General features: G+C 32.4%; 1 protein-coding gene across 7 annotated transcripts in view; it reads left to right on the plus strand.

Annotated features, from left to right (window-relative positions):
- Nucleotides 1–16,250, plus strand: part of Btbd10 (BTB domain containing 10) — a 62,414-nt gene that overhangs the window by 23,155 nt on the left and 23,009 nt on the right. For 4 of the 7 annotated variants that reach the window (XM_047515748.1, XM_047515750.1, XM_047515749.1 and 1 more), the window contains one exon: nucleotides 16,049–16,245. In XM_047515748.1, the coding sequence (XP_047371704.1) occupies nucleotides 16,049–16,245 (197 nt within the window). The other 3 variants (XM_047515753.1, XM_047515752.1, XM_047515747.1) reach the window with 3 other exon arrangements.

Below are 16,250 nucleotides of genomic sequence, written 5' to 3' on the forward strand. Positions count from 1 at the left end.
TTGGATTTTCCCCTTCTTTCTTTGCTGGCTGTGATGAAAATAAAATTTCTGTTTGCAAAAGTAATAATAGTAATTGCAATCGTATGTGTTCTGTTGATATTTGAGAGTTTGGTAGGTATTGGCTTATGATTTCTATCTAATACAATTTTAAGGTACATTATTTTCTGAACTTTCTTCTTTTGAATATAGATTTGTGTGTGTGTGTGTGTGTGTGTGTGTGTGTGTGTGTGTGTGTGTTTCAGGGATTGAACCCAGGGATGCTTAACCACTGAGCTACATCCTTATCCCTTTTTATTTTGAGACAGGATCTTGCTAAGTTACTGAGGGCCTTGCTAAGTTGCTGAGGTTGTCTTTGAACTTATCCTCCTGCCTTAACCTCCTGAGCTGCTAGGAGGTGTGCACCACCACATCCAGCTTGAATATAGATTTAATATGTCTAACACTGATATAAAAGATAAGATAGAGAAAACTGTTTTGGACATAGATGGACTTCAGATGCCTGTGATCTCTCTTCACGTGGTATAGAAATATATTAATTAAGAATTAGTGAATTTTATTTTTGTGTGAGTAGTTGTATAGTTAATACCTACATAGAGGAGTTTGGTAACTTGCTAAAGATGTTAAAAGTCATTTTGGTTGAGGTGTATTTTGCCTGAATTATGACACTTTTTCTTTAATTTATGAGTTAGAGGAATCTGTGTGTGATGGGGGACGGGGTATGGGTTGGGATCCTGGGGATTGAACCCAGGGTCTTGGGTATGTTAGGTAAGTCTCTACCACTAAGAGTCCTTTTTATTTTATTTTGAGGCAAAGTGTTGCTAAGTTGCCCAGACTGGCTTGCAACTTGTGATCTTCCTGCCTCAACCTTCAAAGTAAATGGGATTACAGTTGTGTGCACCTGAATAGAGGAACTTTTGCTATTCTAAAAAAGAAAATGAGCACCTCTTTTGTATAATGTGTGCAGCAAGAATATATGTTGAAGGCTTTGAATATTTGAATTGGGCAGAATGACTATATAAAACTCTGATCTGCAGTCTGCTCAGGTTGCTAAAGATAAATGCATCATACATTCAATATCAGACTTTGCCGCAAGGTTTCATTCCCCAGAAGTACGCATGCTCCTTTCTTCAGAGCTTTCCAGTTTTCCTTTTAAATTACTTCACAGTTCAGCAGCAGTCTAAAAGGGAAAAGTTCGGTTGCTTAAAAGAATAGTTCTTGAGTGAATTCTTAAGGCACAAATAATATTTTCCCTTTGATTTTGAAGAAAAGCATTATTGACCAGAATGTACACACAGATATTAAAAGGAAAAAGGAAAGTTATCTGCATCCTAGTTTTTTAAAACCTGGCAAGCTGTCAGAGCTAGAATTAGCTTTACAGATGGCATTGGCAACACATCTACATATCTCTAAGCCCTCATCTCCTGCGTTTCCTTCACCTGTCTATCAATTACAATATCCAATCACTGTTCAGAGATGGAAAAATGGGATGATCATAGCTCACACGATGCTGTTTGGTTAGAAACGTCAGTGCTGCACAACCCACGGCTGAGTCAGTGTCTGTGAGAAAATGAACTGAATTAATATATAGAGGGGGTTGAATCTGAACATTTAAAGCCTAAATATCTGCAACAGCATTATTACACAGTAGAGGGAGGAAAGCTAAAGGAAGTCTGTGAACAGGTGAGGTAGGGGAAAATTTTCTGATTGTTCAGAAGAATTTGAAGATGATGGAAATATCAGATGTGCTAAAGTTTCCTAGTAATGCCCAAGGATGCTGACCTGGCTTTCAGTGCTGCATTGTTTGAAAGAGCAGAGTCCCTTTATACTCTGATTTCAAAATTTTTTTCTTGTTTTTGTGTGTCTACCTTGGCATATGCTAAAGGAAGGTGTGTATTTATTTATTACATGATATCTTTGGGTTATAATTATATACATATATGAATATGAGAGAGAGATTGAGAGGGATATGTTGGCCTTTGTTTGATTGTGATCATTTACATTTATAGATGAAAAAAGATCATATATCTTTCAGTTTAATGGCAAGTTATTTTAAATAAGTGAAGAATATTTTTGTTGTTTTCATGACTTTGATGTTTTGTATTTCACGTAACTTGAGAATGCATTGTATTTGATATTGTATTTTATGAATATAAAAACTCAAGGAAAGACTAATTTTGAAATATTTTTGATATATTTGAAAGTAAAATTCAAGATAGAAATGAAATATTTGAAATAATTTTCTAAAGATGGAGTTGGATATATTTTTATATTGGATGAATTAAGAATTAGTTTAATTATTTATAAATAGTGGTGTTTTACAGGACTAAATATATTTTTTACAGCACTAAATGTATTTGAATGATAAAGCTCTAATTGTTTAAAATGACTTTCTTTCTAGTTTTATGAAACATTCACTCTGACTAGAAAATCTGCATACTGTCACTGAAACAGAGAATAAGCCAAATAAGTTTTTGGGTTAGTGAAAATTGATTTTCAACCAGATAAAATTTCTAAATAAAGATAATTGTTCTTCTGTGAGGTTTTAAATCTTGGCAGGTAACATTGCTTACCTGATTAGGAAATGTTACTACAATTTAAAATGTTTTAACTGTTTTTTTTTTTCCCTTTTGTCATCATTACCATATCCTACTGATCCTTCATTTTCTAAGAAATTTGGGATTTTAAAATTAGTTTATACACACACACATATATGTAGTTCATCACATCCTTTCCTTGAGGTACAATGAAGTTTTTGTAATTTCCCCTATTTAATTTCTAAAACTTTGGTCATCTTGCTGGTTATCAAGACTTATTCATGTATATAGCTAAATTAATCATATTGTATATATATAAATTTGTGGTTTCAGGTCCAGAGATGTTTTTCTAGTTATAGTAAAAGAGTTATAAAAGCAGAATCTCAAGCTAGACCATTTTATCTTAACTTTTTCGAATACTTTCCTATGCTTCTGCTGATTCTTTTAAGATAAAAATGCCTGTCATTGGGAAAGTAGTACATTTTCATTTCATAAGTGTTGGCAAACACAGAAAGGCATATAAAAAAAATAAAAATACTATATTAAAATAAAAATACTTATAAGTATTTTGGTATTTATAGCCTATTTTTTTTTCTGGATGTACATATAAATTTGTAGAAACTACTCATATACTTAAAAATGATTTCTAGATATTACTGTATGTACTGTTATATAACCTCTCCTTTTAAAATAAGGAAATTCTGAACATATCCTATGTCATTAAATTATCTTCTATAGCATAATTGGATTACATAGTTTTATGTATGTATATCTTGTAATTTATTTCACCAGTCTGAGTTCTGATACTTGATCAGAGAAACAGTATGATTCCATAGCATACATTTCTTCAGAAAGGAAGCCTGTCTTAGGGAGTTAAGTAAAAATATAATTTTGATATACTCTGACAGTAAAAGATCCTTAGCATGATTTCAAAATGAACTCTTTAAAGATTTGCATACTACTTTTAAATATTGTTCTAAAGCGTCTTTGTCCCAACCACTGAACTTTGGTATTGTTAATGTGAAAGAAACCATAAACAGTAATATAGGTTGAGTATCTTTTATCCAAAATGCTTGGGACCAGAAATATGTCAGATTTCAGATTTTAAAAAAAAAATGGAATACTTGCATATAAACAATGGGAAGTATGTTGGGGATAGGACCCAAGTATAAATAAGAAATTCATGTTTCATATATCTACATCTTATACACATAACCCAAAGGTAATTTTATGCATTAATTTTAGTGCGCCTGTGATTTGACTGTGACTTATCATCTAAAGTCAGGCTTGGAATTTCTTACTTGAGGTACTCAAGAGAATTTTGGAGCATTTTGAATTATGGATTCTTAACCTGTACTGAATAGACATGACTGTTTACCAAGAAAACATTATTAACAAAATCAGGTACTGTGTTAAATTTGAGTCAGGAGCCATAGTTTGTCAACTCCTTACTTAACATATTAAAGATGCTGCTTATAGAAAGCATGCATAAATCAGTTGCTTCAAAAATATATTTAGCATAAAGCCCCTTTAAAAGCTTTAGATTAAAATACTAGGATATGATATTTGTTAGAGTAATTAACAACAACTTATTTTCCCTCAAAAATAAAAATTTAGAATTGAAAATACTGCTTTTTTTATTGAGGACAAACTAATAGAAATGAATAGGAACATCTAATCGGAAATTTACAAGGATGCTCACCTCATTTTTAAGAAAAAAATGTTTTTAAAAATGTGATTGAAAGTTTTAAGAACCTTGTGAATCTTTGTATCTATATTTCTACACAGGCGCACACACCTAGTAGTATTTGACAAAAAGGAAGTGCTAATTATTATATATACCCTGAAACTTCAGCTATATTCAACAAACATTGATAATGATATACCAGGTTATGATGTCAATTGGTAGGAGTATTTAAAGTTAAGTCATATAATTCCTTTAACTAGGAGTTGGTCCTGTCATGTATGGTTATACTGGATGCATACTGCAAAAAGGGGTCATCTGTAAATATATACCATTCACACTAAAGATACTGTACTATTATGTATTTGTCAACAATTTTCTGATGAGTACTGCTTATATCAGTTACTCCTGGAAATTTTTCATATATTTTTCTTTGATAATTTATTCCCCTCCATTTTCTCTGTTTTATCTTTAGCATATGTATTAGTTGAATGTTAACCTGTTTAATTAGTTGTATAATTTTCTTATTCTTCTGCTTTCACCCTCACCCATTTCTTTCTTTTTTGTACTTTTAAGTGTATGTCAAATATTTTCTTTCATCCTTCCTAGTTACCTTTAAAAATTGCCGTTACTGTGTTTGGAATTTCTTTTTAAAAATATATATATATATTTTTGGTTGTAGATGGATACAATATCGATTTTATTTATTTATTTTTATGTGGTACTGAGAATTGAACCCAGTGTCTCACATGTGAGAGGCAAGCACTTTACCACTGAGCTACAACCCCAGCCCCTGTGTTTGGAATTTCTAAGAATTCTTTCTTACTATAAATTTTAAAAATAGCAGTCAGTCTTTGTTTTATATATACAATATCTTCTATATTACTGAATTTATTGATTATTGTTTTGCTTTTTTCTGTCTCTGCAGTGTCTGCTGCTTTTTTTCTTCTGTTAAACTTTTTCATTGTGAAATAATTTGATTTATAAGAAGTAACAAAAAATATACAGTGAGTTCCTGTATACTCTACCCAGCTTCTCTCAATGATAACATCTTAAGTAACTAGTGACGTACATTATCAAAACCAGGAAATTTACATTTTATTAACTAAACTGTTAACCTTTTTTAGATTTCATCAGTTTTTACATGCACTCTTCCTTTTTTCTGATATGTAGTTAGTTCTGTGACATTTTATCACATAACCTCCACCAGTCAGGGTGCTTAATTCTTCCAGCACTACAGAGAAACTCTTTGATGTTCCTCTCTCCATCTCTACATCTGGCAATCCCTGAGTTTTTCTCCATTTTTGTAATTTTGTCACTTTGAAAATACTAAATAAATGGAATTATATATTACCAACTTTTGGGTTTGGATGTTTTCATTCAGCATAATGCACTTAAGTTCCATTCACAGAGTTGCACATATCAATATTTTTTTCTTTTTCAGTGATGAATAGTATTCTGTACCATACTTCTTTAATTCATTTAGAGAGCAGCATGGTTTAGGTTATAAATTTTGCAGTAGAGTTGGATTTTTAAAACTCTCTTTGTATTACTTTAGAATTAGAATATTTTTCAGTTTTAAAGGTCTGAAACTAACTGAATAAAACAAGGCCCTTAAATTTCTTTTCTGTCTTTAGGAACAGGCTTACTATTTGAAAACTTGCTATAATTAGAATTTTTAAACAAATTGAGTTTGAAAGTTATATGCAAAAGTTCATACAAGATTAGTAGGAAAATTTAATGTAAATAGATATTTATTCCTAAAAGTGTCCATGTTAAGTAAGAGTTAAACTTTTTAAAGACTACTGCCTGTTCATTCACTATATGCCTTGAAGCTTGATTTTGAAAATTAAGTGAAAATTTGGGTATTATATATAAAGTTGTAAAATTTTTTAATGGAGGTATTTTGGTAATTGGGTTTGTTTAAGGTAGATTTATTAACATAACTAGAGATGATGATGTAATATTCCTTAGTTGATGAAAATTGTCATCTCAGAGGATTCATGATTAAGAATTCTGATTTCAGTTTTTACCATAGCCTTATTTGTTAATATTTGTTAGTCTGTAAACTTTTAAGTGTGTTCAGTGTTGATGGTAATTGTCTTTACTATGATGTTGAAGTATATGCTTTTGGTTTCTTGGGACCATGAACCATAAGAATGGTATGTCAGAGTCTGTGTAGGTTGATGAGATAGAATTTAGGGAACTCTGGTGAGAAAAATAGGAAAAGACTAATAGGGGAAGAAAGACTTATTATTTAAGTATAAGTTGCAGCATCCTGATAGGGTATTGTCAAGCAGGTTTTATTTTGACTAAGAAACCATCTTGTATACAACTCTATTTTTTATATTTGTGATACACCCATGAAATCTCACCTCAGTCAGGATAATGAACATATACATCACATCCAAAAGTTTCCTTGGGGCCTTTATAACTCTTCCCTTCCAGTCCCTACACTCCATGCCCGTGCAACCACCAATCTGTTTTCCAACACTGTACATTAGTCTTTATTTCCTATAATTTTATGTAATTTTTGTCAGTCTTCTTTCACTCATAATTATTTGAGCTTGATTCATGTTGTAATTTGAGTCATTGGTTATTCTTTGTCATTGTCGAGTCTCATACCATTTGTGGCTATATCACAAATGGTTTAATCTTTCATCCATTTGTAGATATTTAGGTAATTTATAGTTTTAAGCTGTTACAAATAAAACTAAGAATGTTTGTATATAAGGGTTTTTTAAAAAAAATTTCCCCCAGTTAAGTAATCTTTTATTCTCTTTCTTTGAGGGGGCGTGAGGGATGTATTGGGGATTGAACTGAGGGGCACTTGACGAGAGTCACCCTATTTTATTTTTTATTTAGCTATAGGGTCTCAGTTGCTTAGCACCTCTATTTTGCTGAGGCTGGCTTTGAATTTGGGATCCTCCTATCTCAGCCTCCCAAGGTGCTGAGATTTTAGGCGTGCGACACCTGCCCGGCTCTCTTTTTTAAAAATTTGTTGTTTTTAGTTATAAATGACAGTAGAGTAGTGTATATAGGTATTTTTTAGGGACATGTGTTTTCATTTCTTTTGGATAATGTAGAATGGAGTGGCTGGATTATATGGCTAGGGTATGTTTGACTTCAGAAGAAACAAACTGTTTTCCAAAACAATTTCCAAGGTGGTTATACCAATATATAGTCCCTCCACAAGTATATGTGAGTTCCATTTCATATACATTCCTCATTAATACTTGATATAGTCATTTTTATTTAACCATTCTGGTAACTGCATAATTGCGTAGCATTGTGGTTTTAATTTGCATTTCCTTAGTGACTGATGTTCAGCATTTTATGTACTTTTTTCACCTGTTTATCTCAAATTTTTTGTTCATTATTTTGAGGTTTTGCTTTGTTTAATTTTGAGAGTTCTTTATGTAGCCTATATATAAGTCATTTAGACATGGTGTGCAAATATTTTCTCTGAGTCTGTGGATTTTTTTATTGACTTCACTATTTTTTGAAGAGCTAAGGTTTTTAATTTTGATGAAGTTCAATTTTCAGTTTATTCCTTTATGAATTGTTCTTTTTATTTCTAGAAGTTTTATAGTTTTAGATCTGTGATCTATTTTGAGTTAACTTTTGTGCATGATATGAACTATGGACCAGAGAGTTTTTTTTTCTTTTGAAGTGCTAAAAGTGAAATATCCATTGTGTATCTGCTTGTTATAGTACATTTGATGAAAAATTTTTTTCTTTCCTGAATTGCTTTTGAACCCTTGTTGAAAATCAGTTGTCTATATACATGTATGGGGTACTCTCCTGGTGTCTCTATTCTGTTCTATTCTACTTGTCTGTCATGGTACCAATAGCACATTGTGTTCATTACTACAGTTTTAAAGTAACTCTTGAAATTAAGTTATATTAGTCTTCTAACTTTTCTTTTTTACAGTTACTTAGGCTATTCTAGGAACTTTGCATTTCCATGTGTGTGTGTGTCTCTATGTGCTCATGTGTCCTTGCACACACTTTACTGCTGACCTCTACCTCATCCCCCCACTTACAAATTTTAGAATTATTTTTGTCACTTCTGACAAAGAAACCCACTTGACTTTTAAATAGAATTATGTTGTATCTGTGTTTAACCTGGGTAGAATTGATACCTTTGCAGTATTCAGTCTTCTGACTCATGTAAATATTTCAGTTTTTCAATATTATTGTAAATGGATTTAAAAAGTAATGATCATGTATTCTGTAGTCTTGCTAAACTCATTAATTCTAGTAACTTTTTTGTACTAGGATCTATAATAGATGATCATATGATCTACAAACAGGAGAGTTCTGCTTCTTTCCCAATCTAAATGCCTTCTACTTGAGGAAAAAAGTTTTATTCTGGCTTACAGTTTTAGAGATTTCAGCCCATGGTTGCTTGGTTTTGTTTCTTTTGACCTGTGGTAACACAGTACATCATGGCAGGTGAACATGTGGCAAAAGAAGCTGATAATTACCTCATGGTGGTCAGAAAATGACAGAGAGGTGGGAAAAAACCAGAATCCTGATAACTCTTTCAAAGGTGCCTCCGCTGGTGACCTAACTTCCTTGCACTGGGCCCCACCTCCTAAAGGTTCCACTAGCTCCAAGTAGTGCCACAGTCTGAGTACCAAGCTTTTACCACATGGTCCTATGGTGACCTTTAAGATCCAAGCACATTTTATTTTATACTTTTTCTTGTCGTTTTGCACTGTCTAGAATTATCAATACATTGTCAAAGAGAAGTTGTAAAAGTGGACATCCTCATCTTGTTTTGCTTCATGTTTCCTGTCTTAGGTAGAGAACATTTGGTCTGTGACCTCTAACTATGATGTTTCCATGGATATTCTTTATCTAGTTGATGAAGTTTCATTGTATATTGCTAAGGGTTTTTGTTTGATTGTTGTTTTGCTTTAAATCAGGAATAGGTTTTGGATTTTTGTTAAATGTGTTTCCTGTAAAATTTACATACATGTTCATTAATTTGTTAATATGGTGGGTTGTATCAATTGATTTTTGAAAATTCAACCAATTTTGCATTAAGATAAACCTCACTTATTATGATATTCTTTTTATATATTATTGAATTTGATTTAATAAAATTTGGTTTTGAATATTTAAATCTGTGTTCTAAGGTTTGTGGTTTTCTTGTCATGTTTTTATCTGGTTTTGGTGTCTGTCATAGGATAGGTTAGGAAGTGTGATCTTTTCAATTTTTCAAAAAGGTTGTGCAGGGTTGGAATTATTTTTTAAGGATTGGTAAATAGTATTCAATAGTGAAGCTATCTGGAACTGAAGTTTTCTTTAAAGGAACGTTTTTAGTTACAAATCATCTTTTAAAATACATACAGTGATATTAAACTTATCTATGTCTTAAGTGAGCTTTGGTAGGTTTGAATTTATCCCTTTCTTCCAAGTTGTTGAATTTATTGGCATAAAGTTGCTTATAATATTCTCATATTATTATTTTAGCATCTGTTCTGTAGACTTTGTATCTTCTCATTATTTTCCCCAAGAGGTCTAGCTAGAGGATAATCGATTTTATTGTTTTTTTTTTAAAGTGCCAGCTTATGTTTACATTGGTTTTTCTCTACTATTTTTCTGTTTTCTAATTATATTGATTTCCACTCTGATCTTTATTGTTGTTTCTACTTTCTTTGGGTTCACTTTGTTCATTATCTACTTTCTTTTTCTTTTCTTTCTTTCTTTTTCTTTTTTCTTTCTTTTTTGAGAGGGGATCTCTCTAAGTTACTGAGACTGGCCTCAAACTTGGGATCCTCCTGCCTCAGCCTTCTGAGTTGCTGGATTACAGCATGTACCACCATGCCTGGTTTCTTTGTCTGTTTTCTTAAGGTAGAAACTAAGGTAATTTTCCTTAGACCTTTTTCTTTACTAATATGAGAATTTAATGCTATAGTTTGTCCTCTAAATAATGCTATAATGTCATGCCACGCAAGGTTTGATTTTTTTTTTTTTTTTCAGTTTCTTTCTGTTACTGTTTAGATATGAGGTATCCCTCAAAAGCTTGTTGTAAGACAATGCAAGAGAGTTTAGAGGTAAAATGATTGTGTTATGAGAGTCAACCTAATAAGTACTTTAATCCACTTGAGTGGATTAACTGGGTGATAACTGTAGACAGGTAGGGTGTGACTAGAGGAAGTAGGTCATTGGGGGCATGCCTTGTACATGTACCTCCTGGTAAGCAGAGGTTCGTCTCTTTTTGCTTTCTGATTGTCATATCCTGAACTGCTTTCCTCTGCCTCACCCTTTCATCATGATGTAGTTTGTTCATTTGGACCCAGAGTTATGAACTTAACTGTCTGTGGACTGAGACCCTCTGAAACCACATGCCAGATAAACTTTTCCTCCTCTAAATGTTCCTGCCATGTTTTGGTCACAACATCAAAAGAGCTGACTAAAACACTTTTACTTCAAAATTCTCTAATTTCCCCTCTGATTTCTTCTTTGCCCCATGAGCTATTTAGTTAAAGGGGTTATTTCATTTCTGAATCTTTAGAAATTTCTCAGATATGTTACCAAATTTTAATTTCTTTTGTAATTAGAGAATACTCTGTATGATTAAATATTTTTATTGAGACATGTTTTATCGCCTAGAATATTGTCTTTCTTGGTAAATGTGCATGTGAAATGAATGAGTTTTATGTTGGGTGAAGTGTTATATAATTGTCAGGTCAAGTGAGTTGATAGTGTTACTCATAGTAATTTTCTGTCTATTTGCTCAATTAAATATTATGAGAGGACTGGGCCATATCTCAGTGGTAGAATGCATTCTTATATCAGGTACTAGACCATGGTTTCAATCCCCAGCACCAATATCTATCTACCTACCTGTCAGTCAATCAAAAGGGGCATTCAAAAAATTTTTAAAAAAATTTAAAAAGGGAGGTGTTAAAATTTCTAACTCAAATTGTGGAGTTATCTATTTGTCAGAATTTTATTACTTTTGCTTCATATATTTTCAAGTTCTTTTATGATGCAGAAAAACATTTGAATTGGTACATCTTCTTAATGAATTAACCTTTTTATTCTTATGAAATACCTTGATACCGGTCTTTGCTTTGAACTCTACTTTGCTCTCTTTGGATTAGTGTTGGCATAATGTACCTTTCATATTGAACCTTTTGGTACCTTTATATTTAAAGTGTGTTTCCCATAGGCAGTATATAGTTGGGTCTGGCTTTTTTATCCATTCAGAGCATCTCTTATCTTTTATGGCTTAGATTATTTATATTTAAATGGCTTACTTTGTGTATGATATAATCATTGACATGGTTAAGTCTGTTATCTTGATGTTTATTTGCTGTTTTTCCCTGTTTATTCCTCTCTTTCTTTCCCTTCCTTTGTCCTCTTTTGGATTAACTGAATTTTTAAAAAGTGATTTTATTTTACCTCCATCGTTGAATATTAACTATATTTCTTTGTTTTGTTTTATTACTGGTTGCTTTAGTATATAGAATACATCTTTAATTAGTCTGCCTTCAAATGATGTTGTACTATTTCCAATAGTGTTTTCCATTTCTTCCTTCCCAGACTTTGTGCTGTTGTAATTATATATATTGTATATTATATATATAATATACATAATTATATATATTATCTATATATATACTGTAAACCTCATATTATATTGCTACAATTATTGTTTAGGACTAATCTTCTAAGGAGATTTAAACAGTAAGTAAAATATTTTATTTCCTCATAGTTACTTCCAGTGTTCTCCATTCCTGTATAGATACATATTATTGGATCTACACTTATTTTTCTTCTAAGAATTTCCTTTTAACTGTTCTTAAAGTTCAAATCTGCTTATGACGAATTTGTCTTTTTTTATCTGAAAAGCCTGTATTTCCCCTTTATTTTTGAAATGGAATTTTGCTCAGTGTAACAAACTGGGTTGACAGAATATTGGTCATTTTTTTTTCGTCTTCAAAGTGTGCATGGATTTGTTGGGCATATTGCTTCTGTGGTTTTAAAGTTTCATTGCATTTAGAACAAGTTCAAACATTATTTCTTATCCTTTTTCTTTTCCCACTTTTCTGCTTTTATGGACTCCCTTTAAATATCTGTATTAGGCCACTTGAAGTTGACCCACAGCATACTGGTGATCTGTTTATTTACTTTTCTGTTTTCTCTGTTTTATTTTGGATGTTTCCTATTACCTTTTTTTTATGATGTGTATCTCCCATTAATTCCATCCAGTGTGTTTTTCATCTCGAAGATTGTCATTTTTATCACTAGAAGTTTTGATTGTGTCTTTTTAAAAAGTCTTTGATTTCTCTCAATTTTTTGGAAAAATATGGTTATATTGATGCTTTTCATCGCCTTTATTTCTAATTCTAACATATGTGTCAGTTCTGGTTTGATTTCTCTTGATTATCTTCCCGAATTATGAGTTATGTGTTCTACCTTCTTTGCATGCCTTCTAATTTTGTTTGAATGCCAGACATTGTGAATTTTACCTTCTTGGGTGTTTGCTATTTCTGGATTTTTTATAGATACTCTTGAGCTTTGGTTTAGGATTTATTTATTTGGAAGCAGTTGTATTCTTTCAGTCTTGCTGTAACTGGAGCAGGCTCAGTCTAGGCTTAATTATTTCTCATTTTAGAATTAAAACTTTATTGATTCTTTCCCTGCTTCCTTACAAATTATGAGGTTCTTAAGTCTGACTTGTGGGGACAAGTCCTGGACCTTGATGAGTGCTGGGCATTGTTTCCTCTAACTCTTTGTCTTTTCCTAGCCTCTGGTCCTTTTCTCACATGTATGTTTTGAAGTATTCAGCTCAGTACTCAAGGAGGACTCTGTAGATCTCCAAGGTTTTCACTCTGTTCTGCTCTCTCCTCTCTAGTATTCTTTTTTGGGAACTCGAGCCATCTATTATCCCAACAGCTCAACTTCATATCTTTAACTCAGAGTTTCTCCGGTTTTGCTTAGCTTTCTTCTCTGTGTTTACTCTGGAAACTCTCAAGATACGAAGTGTGTATAATTGCTGGTCTTATTTCATTTGCTTTCTTTCTGGGGATTACTGCCCTATATTGCCTGATGTACTGTGTCTTGCAAATCATTGTTTAATATGTTCTCTCTTTTGGAATTGTTTCAGACAGAAGAGTAAATGTTGACCTTGTTATTCTGTCTTGGTTAGAAGATGATGTTGGGGCTGAGCCACTCTTCATTTCCTTACCTGTCCTTGATTCATGTATCTCAAACTCTCTTAAATGCAGCCTGAAGTAGAGCTGTCTCCTTTGAACTTGCTCGTCCTCATTTTTTTTTACACACATTAATTGTTTTGCCTTTAGAGTACTCTCCTGATCTAAAATTATTTAATTAGAGGAGGGCATAATTAGTCTTCCATGACATCTGGTTTTGAAGGACTAATTCAGAGTACGTTCTATTTGGAATGAAAACAAAAGATGGAAGTGTATTATGACAACTTTTCCATTCATTTAAAATCTAAGCAGTAGAAAGAAGTCAGTATTTCATCAGAATGCTCAGCAGCATCTAATCTTTTAACTACAAAAATGTCTGGTAGAAATGCTATTCAGTTAATCTGGTTGACCCTTACTCAGACTGAACATTTAGCCTACATTTGCCTTAGCCATAGTTGTCATTGTATCTTGTCCATTACATTGTTAGCCTCACATTTAGGAAATATGCTTTTTTATAGTTGCAGATGATTAAAACTTAACAGGTAGGATAATTTGAAGAGTTATTTTTTTCAATATACAATCCTTGTTCTGTTGGTATTGATTCCTTTGTTTTTCCTGCTTTAGAAAGTGAGCCCAAAATTCCATTGTTAAACACAAATGCAGCAGAATCTTTTGATTTAAAGAAAAAGATTTTTTTCCTAGTGTTTTTGTTTTCTCTGGAAAGAAAGGAGTGGAATTTTTAGATCAATGAGAGAGAACTCTCATAGAGTTACCTAGAAGTAACCTGCAAAGTAAATAAGTCAACCCTATCTTCTGTCCTTGTAATTAGTGTTATAGCAGGATGATAATTGATATTCATAATACAAACCACTAAAATAATGAAAAGTGCTGTAGCTCACAAGTCAACAAGAGATGACCCTGAAACACTGAAGTATTTAAAAACCTGTTTTCTGAATCTCTAAGATTATATTTTAACTAGTGTGATTTTGGTGAGGGAGAAACAGTATAATAATATGGAGGGGGGTGCTGGAACAAATCAAAGGCTTAGGTTATAGTGTTATTAGTATTTTCACTAAATACTGTGTGACTTAAGAAATCTTGCAGTCTTGAACTTTATTAGGCTCACCTTTCATAACTAAATAAATAGTATTTAAGGGATGATTATATCATGGCAGGTACATTGCTGGTCTACTTACTACACTTTAATCTTCATATTAGCATTAGAAAGTGAGTAAGATCTACATTTTATAAATGAGGAACCTGTTTTCAGAATATTAAGTAATAATGTCAAGCAACTATAGCATTAAAGGTCAGTTTGATTCTAAGTATTACTCTAAAACCATAAAGTTACTTCAGTTTCTTAAAAATACTTCAATATTTTAAAACTGTGAACTGTCATGTATTCTAACATGACAAATTTCCAAATGACCCTGTGTCTGGTTCTCTCATTTTGATTACCATCAATTTTCCTACCTGCATTACATTTTGGTTATTAAAATTTTTATCTGTTATTGGGCACAGTGGTGCATGCCTGTAATTCTAGCAGCTCTAGAGACTGAGACAGGAGGAGCAAGAACAGAGCAAGTTCAAAGCCAGCCTCAGCAACAGCGAGGTGCTAAGCAACTCAGTGAGATCCTGTCTTTAAATAAAATACAAAATAGGGCTAGGCATGTGGCTCAGTGGTTGAGTCCCCTGAGTTCAATCCCCCGTATGACCCCCCACCAAAGTAACATCAGTTTATCAGGGCCTGGGATACTTAGTGACTATTCTACAGCAGTGATTTATTCCTTTGTACTCCTAAAGCATTTATTTATTGTCTTTCATTTAGCAGTTGTATATTTGGGATATATATGGTAGATTTACATTTAGAAGTTGGGATACCTCTTGAATTGTTTAAATTTTTACACGTTTACATATTACCATTAAACTTAGATTGTAAGCACCAGAGGAAGTTTTTATTTCTATTGGCATTTAACATAGGATTGTGCCTTCATTACATATAACTTAATAAATGTGATTGTGTGAGTGAATTCTGCTAATTATTTTAGTTAACAGTCTCAGTTTTTCTCTTGGACAGATTTACTCTGTATAAAGAGGTCTTAAAATTTTTAAAATTCTATGATTTTATATGATTAGTGTAGTTACATTTTTCAGAGAAATGCTCTTCAAACACTTTTTTATCATAGTGTTTGAAAAGAGTTCTCAAAGTGAATTACTTGAAATTAGTATGTAATGACTTATTTTATTTAACAGGTAGAGTCGTTACTTTGCCCCATACCTCTGTTTTTTAAGAGCTCTAAAAGCTAGGCTCTTTTCATCTATTTTTCTCCCACAAAGAAATCAAGAGAACATGAGATAATACTTCTGGGTGACCTACCACTATTACTTTGACTTCTAACTCAAAAGTTAGTTGACCTTTCTAAGTAGTTTCTCATCTATGAAAAACTGAGTTCAATTATGTGATTACTACAGTCACAATATTCTAGAGTTTATACAGCCTGCAGGTTTGAGGTTAAATTAGATTTCACAATTGGAAAATAGCTTTTGATTTTTGCACTTAAAATATTAATGGCTATTTGTTAATTATGTTCTCTTAAGCATTTTCTGTCTTATTTTTCTGCTTTTATGGTTAATTTTCTTTTCTAACTTATCAGTACTCCCTCACGTGTGGCTAAAGGAGGAGTCGACCACACCAAAATGAGTCTGCATGGTGCTAGTGGTGGACATGAGAGATCAAGAGATAGACGAAGGTCAAGTGACAGATCACGAGATTCATCTCATGAAAGAACAGAGTCTCAGCTCACTCCTTGTATTAGAAATGTTACTTCTCCAACACGGCAGCATCATGTTGGTATG

Source organism: Sciurus carolinensis, chromosome 11, assembly GCF_902686445.1.
Source record: "Sciurus carolinensis chromosome 11, mSciCar1.2, whole genome shotgun sequence".
Taxonomy (NCBI): domain Eukaryota; kingdom Metazoa; phylum Chordata; class Mammalia; order Rodentia; family Sciuridae; genus Sciurus; species Sciurus carolinensis.